We start from the raw sequence: 10,785 nt of genomic DNA, 5'->3' as shown, positions 1-10,785 counted from the left end.
TAGCACAAAGCACAGTATTTGGCACATTATCAAATATTTACAAATGGGTTGATGATATAATTTTACTTTCTTTTCTTTAATTTCTTTTGCAGTCATATTAAGGAGAGCTAGTATGTTCACAGAAAGTTTCTGGCAATGAATGAATGTATGAGTGATAAATGAATGAATGATTTCTCCAAAATCAGTTTTAAAACCCAATTATCATAAGCTTGGTGAACCAAGTTACAACTTTATTATTCATATATGAGTGAACATGAGAAAATCAACCACTTATTAATCCATATAAAATAAAAATAGACAGGGGCACTGTCTTCAGATCTCAGCTAACAATGACTGTAGGGAAAACTACCTTCACTGGAAGATGTGAGAAAATTACAAGCCGGGGATAGGAGGGCAGCTTCCTGCACAATTTTCTTTTTCTCCAGACAGCGGGTATTAGATATATTTATGATCTTTCAGAACAGAGTAGTCTGTAATACAATTTTAGCTCATCTAATTGAGAAAGAAAAATGAGAGATGTTTTCCAGACATGTCTGCCTAAGCCTTCCCTGAATCCATGGCCTTTGTATCAATACAGGAAGTCATGAGGGTAAATTGAATTTATAGACTTGTGAAGAATAAATCAATTTCCCATGGAAAAACCCTAGTACCAGAACTTATACGTAAGCTTCCTCCTAGGCTATTTTTATTTGATACTTTCTTAGAGTGTGGTACAAAAACAAAGAATTGTGTAAGGTCTAAATGAGTCATTTTGGACAACAAAACCATTTGAGAAATTTTGCCCTGATAATGGAACTTATTATTTCTACATTTGCCTTGATTACACAGCAAGCTATGCAATTCCAATAACACTTGTTTTTTTTAAATCACTCTTAAGATAGTGAAACAGGAAGTAACAAAGGAAAGCATTTTTAGTTGTTTGTCTTTGTAACATAAGTTCAAATTCCTTCTTATATTTTTCTTTTTAGAATTAAAGACACATTTGAAAACATGCAGAGAATGAGATATTTTGGAGAGACCCACATGGATCCAAGTGCCTAGAATGAGGAATGTTCATTTCTTAAATAAAGTAGACATCTTTCCATGTTGTCCCAAACAGGAAAAAGATGGTCATTCATATGAGCAAATAGAAGAAAGTTCAATGGCTGGACTCATCACAACGGTGTGCACCCAGGGGAGCCTAAGAAGAGGATGGCGAAAGTCACCAGAACTAGCAATAGCCTTAGGTCCTAAAAGGCAAGAGAAAGGAATAGGATGCAGCATTTTGTCACTGTAGGAGGGCCAGGTAAAAGGAGGGCCATGGTCCAGCCAGATTCAAGATGCCCCGGGAAGGTGGGAAGATGTGCCCTTTCCTCTCTGTCTGTCTCCTCTATGGTGTCTCACTGGTACCTCTCATTGTCCAAACACAACCAGAATTTGACAAGTGAGAGTAAAGTTAACTCGTCCACAAGTGATTCCTGCAAACTGATCTCCAAGCAAAATAGCTGCTCTCCTAAGTTCCACGGAAATCTGCTGTAGCCCAGTGCTTAAGACCATGTATTCTGGACAACCTCACGGTTTGGATGCCCAGAGATGGCACTCCCCCAACACACTCAAACACTCAGGTGAAAGGAAAATGCTAGAGTCAAAGTGTTTGCTACATTGCACAGCCCCTAATCACAGCTATAGAGATCTGTGCATCCCTAAGCATGCAGCTTAAAATGCCATAACTCAAGGTTCTCATAACAACATCCAATTTTGATGGACTTCTGTGTGCTTCTCTATAATGGATGGGAAAGGGAGCACCCACACTGGTCTTACCAATGTTATCTCCCTGAACCATCCCCAGTGAGTGCCTAATAGAGGGCTTGTCTCCTCATTCACTTGTTTGCAGTAAGTAGGAAGTCCAGGAGATGCAATGCAAAGAGGTCACCTCCACACATATAACACGGTAAAGTGTAAAGATTTGACCAGAAGCGGTGGGCTGTCCCAGACACTCTACTGAGTTTTAGGATATCTCTCTTTCTTTTATGTTCCACCTGTAATGTATTTCACCTCGGTGGCAAAACTGACTCGGACTAAAGAATGCTGCTGATGAGTTGATTTCTGTCCATCTCTGTCAAAGAGTGCATACTTCGTACTTTTTATCAGCTTTACATGAGATGTCTGGCATTGTTACAGGGAGTTTTAGACATGTGCTCCCTCTTCTGCTGCACATATAAGCCAGGGATAGCAATATGAGCAATTGCATTAATAGCTACCACGGATACCACTTATAAATTTTCTCTATGTGCACACAATTTTTCACATTTATTGTGTAATTCTCTCAACAACTTTCACTTGGCATTTTAAGTATAAAAAAAATGGAAGCTTTAGAAAAGATAAGTAACTTATCTCTATTCACACAGCTTGTGAGTGACAGAGTAACTTGCTTCAAACCTAGGTTCAAACTAAGTCACTGAACTATACTCCAGCACACTAATTGTAGGATTTTGGAATAGCACTGACTTTGAAGCCATTAGACTTTGTTCTTAGTCCCTGAGACAAGCAGGTGACCCCCTGATGTCTAAGGCCATTCACCAAAGGATAAAAAGTATCAGAGGTCATAAGATGTTCCAGCTGAAGAAATCTTTTGATATATGAAGTCCCATTGTTTGTTTAAAACATCTGTCTTCATTTCCTGACATCATACCAGGGAACGTAGGACCCTGATACCCAGGCTCTGAAGCCGAGCTAGGACATATGTTTCTAGAATAGCTAGGGCATTTGTGACCCAAGATCTCTAGTGAGGCTGCAGTCTGCAGAGACTCTTGTCTCTGAGAAAATGTTTATTAAACATATAGACTGTTTTCCTCAGTTTCTGCCAATAACTGAACCATTTTACCTGCCAATTTCCCACCCAATTAACACAAAGTAAGACCCTTACCATTTCCCTTCTTGATTGGTGTTGTGAGGATAACACAGGGAACTCAGGACCCCTACATGTATGATGACCAACCTCTCTGCATCTTCATCTTCACTTATAATATGATGGTGACAACACGTTTTCTGCTTCACTTCAGGATTATCATGAAAATGGAACAAGAGAATAGATGTCAAGTCTAAAGCACACTAAGTTGTAGGTCTCCATAAAATACTTCATATGTATTACAGCCTTTCTCTGTGTCTAGTAGAGTGTTGAGAGACAATAGTAAGAATTGGAACTCTTAAAGACCTTTGAAGTCTTTGAAGAAAGAGAAAGTGTTGCTTCATAAAATTGGTGATTAATATAAACTGTCTTCCAAACCTAAATGAATCTAACCTGTTTCTTGACCCCCCCCCCACCCATGGAAGGGTTTCAGCAGAGCAGTTGTATAAAAGATCAGAGGTCTATAATATCACATCTCATGAAGTCAATATGCTCCTTACACTTTTATTTTTTAATGTTTATTTATTTGTTTTGAGAGAGAGAGACAGAAAGAGAGAAAGAGGCAGAGAGAGAGGGAGAGAGAGAATCCCAAGCAGGCTCTGTGCTGTTAACGCAGGGCCCATCTTCGGGCTCAATCTCACAAACTGTGAGATCACAACCTGAGCCAAAATCGAGCCATACAGATGCCCCTCTCTTACACTTTTTTTAAAAAAAATCTTTTATGTTTTTATTTCTGAGAGACAGAGAGAGACAGCACGAGCAGGGAAGGGTCAGAGAGAGAGGGACACACAGAATCCGAAGCAGGCTCCAGGCTCTGAGCTGTCAGCACAGAGCCCGACACGGGGCTCGAAGCCATGAACTGTGAGATCAATCCCTGAGCTGAAGCCAGAAGCCAGACGCTTAACCAACTGAGCTTACACTTTTAAAGGGATGTCAAGGGGCGCCTGAGTGGCTCATTCGGTTAAGTGTCCAACCTTGTCTCAGGTCATCATCTCAGGGTTTGTGGGTTCGAGCCCCACATCGAGCTCTGTGCTGACAGCTCAGAGCCTGGAGCCCACTTCAGATTCTGTGTCTTCCTCTCTCTCCCCCTTCCCCACTTGCCCTCTGTTTCTCTCTGTCTCAATAATAAATAAACATAAAAAATTTTTAAATAAATAAAGGGACGTCAACATATTTCAAATAACTTCCATAGTGACTTATGATCAAACATACAGATGTCCACAGTTAGAGGAATATCTAGAAATATGAGGGCCACTGCAACAGGCTGTGTTTGGAAACTATGAAGTCCACTGAGCTTCGACACTATGCTAATTCTCAAGAGAGAAATTGCCTATCCAACTTCACTGATTAAATCCTGCTGTTTATTTAAAGATGGCATTAAAACTGTTGGGAAAGAAACAAATGATTAAAAATCACTTTAAAGTTCCAAGCCATTAGCAGCAGAGTGATGACTATAACTATTTACACTAAGTCTATTTTTAATCAACTCCTCATTTTAAAATTCACTTAGCTCTGATTTTTGTTTTAAAAAATGGACACCATTGATTGTGTTGCTTTTCCAGACTACAAATCCATATATGTTAGGCAAAATTCCTTATTGAGTAGAGTTCAAGTTTGGATCTCAATTAACTAGAAACCAGGATGGTTTGTTTTCATTATCTGCAAATAATCAAGGGACCTTCCTTCAGCAAGTGGCATAAAGCCTTCTAACCTTGGGTTTCATTATTTAACGAGTGAAGGAGAAGGACCATACTATTTCTCGGTTCCCTTCTAGGTCTGACACTGTTGTGCTCTAGGATTTTTCCAAGATTGGTTATTTTTAGTTAACATAGAAAGCAGCAAAGATAACCAGAGTAGAATCTATGACGTAGTGATGTCAGTTGACCAATGACTGCTTGTTTCCCCATGCACAGAGCTTTCCTGAAAGGTACTGTAATTGAGCTGCACTCCAATCTTTTTTTTTTTTTTCAGTTCTGGCATATTCGGTGGCTCCTCTCTCTCTCTTTGCACCACAGCTCAGCTGGGCCCTGAGAACCTACAGCCAGTTCTCTCCATCTGAGCCTCTGAGGCACAACCGATGAGAGAAAGTCTGGATTCATCTACAGAATTACCATTGTGTGTCTGCCACATCACACAGGGCCATGCCTGGGTTCAGATGAGCAGCATGTGGTAAAACACTCTGTGCTCATGAGGGAACAGCATCCTTTGCAGAACAGTTGCTACTAGGATCTTTGACCAAAATTGTGGCACAATTTCCCTTGGGTTTTTTTCAACTTTAATGAAAATAATTAACCAAATTTTCCACCTAATTTTTTGATAGATACTTGCCTTTTCTAATATAATTAATGCCTTAACACTCCTTGTGGGATAATGTATTATAGATGGAAAAAATTGGGTTCCCAAAAAGGACAGCCTTGGGGAGGAAATGAAATACGACTTCCCAAGGTTGTGTGTAAGGCCCAGGAGACTGACTTACAGGACCAGGTTGGGGTTTTGCTTTGCTGAGGGGGGGTATGCAAATTATGGGACAGTACTGAATTATCCTGGAGCAATACAAGAATATTTTGGAGGCCATAGTAAGTAGTGAAAGGGGTGGGTAAAATGACATCAAGAGTGGGACACCTAAAGGAGAAATACAGAGCCATCTTTCAGAATAGCTCCTTGAGTTCCTGGTATGAGGCTTGCAGTGTGACTCCTCTTCTTCATGGCTCCACAGTATCTTTAGTAAAATATGCATTCCATGAGATGTGATTGAGAGGGTCTGTTATTTAGACTTCTTGGAATACATTGTTCTTGCTTCAAAATGCACTAGGATAAAAATGGAGGCTACCTAATGGAGACAGCTCATATGATTATAGACATTTTTGTGTCCATGGCTTTCCCTAGAATGTAGTCCTTGGGAGGGAAGACTGTCATCCAGTCAGTTTGATTTGCTGAGATACAATTGTAATGCAAACAAAAGAAGGGATCAATAATTCCAGGAACTTGTAACATGATTTGATATTAAATACATAAATTGTAGAAAATAGAACCACCTGGATATTTTGCTCTGAAAATACTGTGACTGTAGAAATAGACATTATAACCAAAGGATGATAAAAGAAGACATTCATTGAACAAATATTCAAGCACACTTACTTTGTGGCAGGAACAGTGCCAAGCATTGGGGATCATGCTGAAGAATCACACATGCATGTGGTTTCTACCTTCATGGAGTTTACATCTCAGCCAGAGAGACACACTTGAATAACATAATTGCTATTCTAATAGGTGTTAAAAAGAAGTGCAAAAGTAATAATAAAGAATATTATAGGGAGATCTGCGCAGTCTAGGAAATCAGGGAAATTTCTCTGAGAAAATAATAGTTAGCTGAAATCTGATGGTTGGGAAGAGAATCAATTTACAGGAAAAAGAAACACAACAGAAAAAGCACAAATACGCCCTGGGTAGCAAACAGAATGACAGGTTCATAGAATGGAACTGGGAGAACAGAAGAATGAGCGGCTGGGTATGCAGAAATTTTAACCACTTAGACCTAAAACTAGGGTTTTAGGCTAGTTTTAGCCTAAAAACAGGCTGAGGCAAACAGGCAGCCTCAGTTTGCCTTAGATGTCCCCAGTTTCAGTTCTCAGAGTACTACATCCCCAGAAACCCTCTGTTTCAAACAAATGGGTACAAGATTCCCAAGACAGTCTCAATTCTAAAGCCAAGAGACCCACATGTTGGGAATCCCCTCAGTCTTGGGGGCTGCAAAACAGTTGGTCACCACACCTCAGGGTAATGGAAAACCATCAGTGGAAATTGCATGACCTGATTTGATCTGTAGGTAATGGGCCTGGACTGGTTGTGGGGTCAATTCCTCATCTGTCATTTGCACAACCGAGTGACTACTGAGACCTTTCACTGAGACAAGAATCAGGAAGAAGAAGTCAAGAGCTAGGAGTAGGGATGTGAAGTTGAAGGCCCAGTGTGTCTTCTCAACTGTGGTATAGCTGGAGCTCTGAAAAGCTTCTGGATGGCCTGGATCTATGACTTAAAAGCTAGAGAAGAGACACTGTAATGTCTAGAACACAGTATCCTCAATGACCAGAAACCATCAGGGAGACCAAGGCACGCATGTAAAGGCAAAGGGCTTTATTATGGTTCAAACTCGGACTCACAGACTTTTCTAACGCAGTGGATCCATACTGTGAGTCCGAGTTCGAACCCGTCATAAAGCCCTTTGCCTTTACATGCGTGCCTCGGTCTCCCTGATGGTCTCTGGTCGTTGAGGATACTGTGTCCTAGACATTACATTTGGTGCATTGGCTGGGAATCCCCCTGCTTAAAGGAGGAATCCTTCTCCCCAGAACCCCTGGGATTCTGACACGCTGGGCCTATTCGCCGGCTGGTGAGTGCACTCGTTTTCTTGTCCTTCTATGTCTAAGCTTTTTTCTTGTCTGGTTTGTTCAGTATTTGGACTCTAAGATTTAATTTCTGTTTGTGGTTTTGTGTGCACGAACCCTTGTGCATGGGGCCTAGACAAGAGGTGGCCGAAACGACCTCTGTGGGGCATCAAGGAGCCAGGCAGACGCGCCACGAACACTCAGGGTTGTGGGTTCCAAGAGACGTCTTGGACCCACTGGATCAGGGAAAGTGAAACCTCCCTGTGTCCGTAAAGGGTTTAAAACAGGGAACATAAAACCTCCCTGTGTCCATAACAGGTTTAATTTATGGTGTAATACTTCTGAGGGTTCTTCTGGTGGCAATAATGAAACCCTATATGTATATCTTTTTCTGTGCACCAACTTGCTTAAGTATAAACTTTGTTTTGACTCTGACTGACGAGGACATTTAGAGAAAAGGACTGAAATTCTCCTTCCCCTTCTCCTTCTTCTCTCTTTTTCCGTGGGACTTTGAGATACAAACCTCACATATTTTTCTTTGAAAAGCATGCAAAAACCATCATCTCACTTTCATCTTCTCCTTCGTTGGCCAGGAGGACTCATTCTTATATCCTGTGTCTTAATTCTGTTTTCTGTGCTACTTTATCTTGTTGGGACTGAGGCCATGGACAGTCCGCTTCAAAACCCCAAGACTTAGTTCTGCTTCACTTCAAAGAGATTAAGATCTGAGCTCATAATATATCAGTAAATGTCTAAAAAGAAAAAATGACTATATTATATACCTCTAAATAGCTTACTTTAGAGGTAGGATGGCTTCCTGAGGACAGTTTTCATCTTCTGATCATAAAAGTGGTGGAAAAAAAGGTTATCCAACGTACAGGGGGCCATCCTGACCAGGTCCCATATATTGTCACCTGGAAAAACTTAGTTACTGATCCACCTGCATGGATAAGATCTTTTCTCTCCCTGCCAGTCTCTCCAGTCTCTTCTTAGGTCCTGGTGACCCGGAATCCAGGAGAGAGGACCCTGAAGCAAAAACAAGAACCAAGGCGAACTTCAATGTCACCCTCGGCCCCCATCTATCCAGTTTTATAAGAAGGGGCAGAAGAGAAACTCATCTTTCCTCCTCCGTATGGACCCCCCCCTACTGCTCCTGACCCCTTACCCCTTTCTCCTCCCCCTCCTTCTGAGGAAGGGCCAGCCCGTGGAACACACAGCCAAAGGGGAGGCACCCCAGAAGCAGACTCCACGGTGCTCCCCTTATGGGCTTTAGGGCCAATGAAAGAAGCAGGAAATAAGCCCCATCATTATTGGCCCTTTGCCTCTTCTGATCTTTACAATTGGAAATCCTAAACCCCCCTTTCTCAGAAAACCCTAAAGAACTCATTGGGTTACTAGAGATTGTGCTCTTTACTCACCAACCCACTTGGAATGATTGTCAGCAATTATTACAGGTTTTGTTCACAACTGAGGAGCGAGAACGGATCCTGGTGGAGACACGGAAACTTGTTCCTGGTCCAACTGGGGTCCCCACCATAAACCCTCCTGACATCGATGCTGGATTTCCCCTTGTCTGCCCCAGTTGGGACTATAACACAGGAGAAGGTAGGGAGCAACTCAAGGTCTACCGCCAGGCTCTATTGGCAGGTCTTAAAGCAGCCACTAGGAGGCCCACTAATTTGACTAGGGTGTATGACTTAAGGCAGGAAACAAATAAAAAAGCCCCGCTGCTTTTCTGGAACGAGTGATAGAAGCCTTTAGGCAATTCACCCTGTATGATCCAGAGCTTACAGATCATAATTCAACCGTGGCTACACCCGATATTAAGAAAAAGCTACAAAAAGTTGAGCACCTTGGAAAAAAGACTCTCCAAGACTTACTAAAAATAACAGAAAAAGTGTATAATAACAGGGACAATGCTGAGAAAAAAACAAATAAAGATTAAAAAAAAGACAAAATAGACATTTAGCAAGAGTATTGCTGGCCATGACAGCAACACCAGAGGACCATCACCAACAATTAAAAAAGATCTCAGGTCTATCAAATGATAAATAGTGCTCCTACTGTAAGAAAAAAGGACACCTACTTAAAAAATGTTTTAAAAGAAAAAACCACAATCTGTGCCACACTTACAACAAAGATAGACATTGGGCTAAGGACTGCCCTGAGATAAATGAATGCAAGCCAAAAGTGCTATTTGCTGGAGAAGATAATGACTAGCGGGGATGGGGTTCAGAACCCCTCCCCAAACCTAGGGTAACTCTTAAAGTGGAGAAGAAACCAACTAACTTCTTAGTAGACACTGGTGCTCAACACTCAGTATTATTAGAGGCCAATGGGCCTATTTCAAATAAACGATCCTGGGTCCAGGGTGCCACTGGGACCAAACAATACTCATGGACTGCCCAAAGATTGGTGGATCTAGGTGTGGGCCAAGTAACCCACTCTTTCATGATAATTCCCGACTGTCCTTACCCCTTGTTGGGGAGAGACCTTTTAGCAAAAATGAGGGCTCAAATGCATTTTGGCCCACAAGGAGCACAACTCCTGAATTCAGATGGGAAACCTATCCAAGTTCTCTCCCTCCAACTGGCAGACGAATACCGTCTATATGAGAAGCCCTTGACCCCGGATGCCCACATTGATCAATGGCTCCAGAGATACCCACAAGCTTGGGCTGAAAACCGGGGTCTAGGGCTACCAAACCATCGCCCACCCGTATTTGTTAAACTCAAACCTGGGGCCGATCCAGTTGCAATTAGACAATACCCCATGCCCCAACAAGCCAAGGAGGGGATCAAACCCCACATCCATCGCCTTTTAGACCTGGGTGTTTTAAGGGTCTGCCAGTCTGCCTCGAACACCCCGTTGCTCCCTGTTAAAAAGCCTGGTACTAATGACTATAGGCCAGTAAAAGACCTCAGGGAAGTTAACAAACAGGTAATGGACATATATCCTACTGTCCCTAACCCATACACTCTTCTGAGCTCCCTGCCACCTGAGAAGCAGTGGTACACAGTCCTCGACCTCAACGATGCCTTTTTCAGCCTCCCCCTGGCCCCTAAGAGTCAAGAATATTTTGCTTTTGAGTGGCATGATCCAGATATCGGCATTAGCGGACAGCTAACTTGGACTCGACTTCCCCAAGGGTTCAAAAATTCCCCTACCATCTTTGATGAGGCACTACATAAAGACGTGGGTGAGTACCAGAGAAAAAACTCAGACATTACATTGTTATAGTATGTTGATGATCTGATTACAGCCACCTCTAAAGAAAGCTGCCTTCAGGGCACTAAAAATTTACTTCAGGCATTAGACAAACTGGCATATAGAGCCTCCACTAAAAAGGCTCAATTTGTAAGCCCCAAGTTACATATTTAAGATACGTCCCCAAGGATGGACAAAGATGGTTGTCTCCAGCGAAAAAGGACACCATCCTCCACATACTCCCACCTAAAAATCCCAGACAAAGGAGAGAGTTTCTGGTGTCAGTGGGGTTTTACAGACTATGGA

General features: G+C 42.1%; 1 protein-coding gene across 1 annotated transcript; it reads left to right on the top strand.

The window, feature by feature from the left end:
* The first annotated feature begins 7,397 nt into the window (after positions 1–7,397).
* On the top strand, positions 7,398–9,217 carry LOC115290616. The gene is given in 4 exon segments (XM_029938491.1): positions 7,398–7,522; positions 8,246–8,402; positions 8,715–8,987; positions 8,990–9,217. Coding segments are annotated over 4 exon segments (783 nt in total).
* Positions 9,218–10,785: the final 1,568 nt, after the last annotated feature.

Source organism: Suricata suricatta, chromosome 4 (genome assembly GCF_006229205.1).
Source record: "Suricata suricatta isolate VVHF042 chromosome 4, meerkat_22Aug2017_6uvM2_HiC, whole genome shotgun sequence".
Taxonomy (NCBI): domain Eukaryota; kingdom Metazoa; phylum Chordata; class Mammalia; order Carnivora; family Herpestidae; genus Suricata; species Suricata suricatta.
This window is presented reverse-complemented; position numbering and strand designations above follow the sequence as displayed.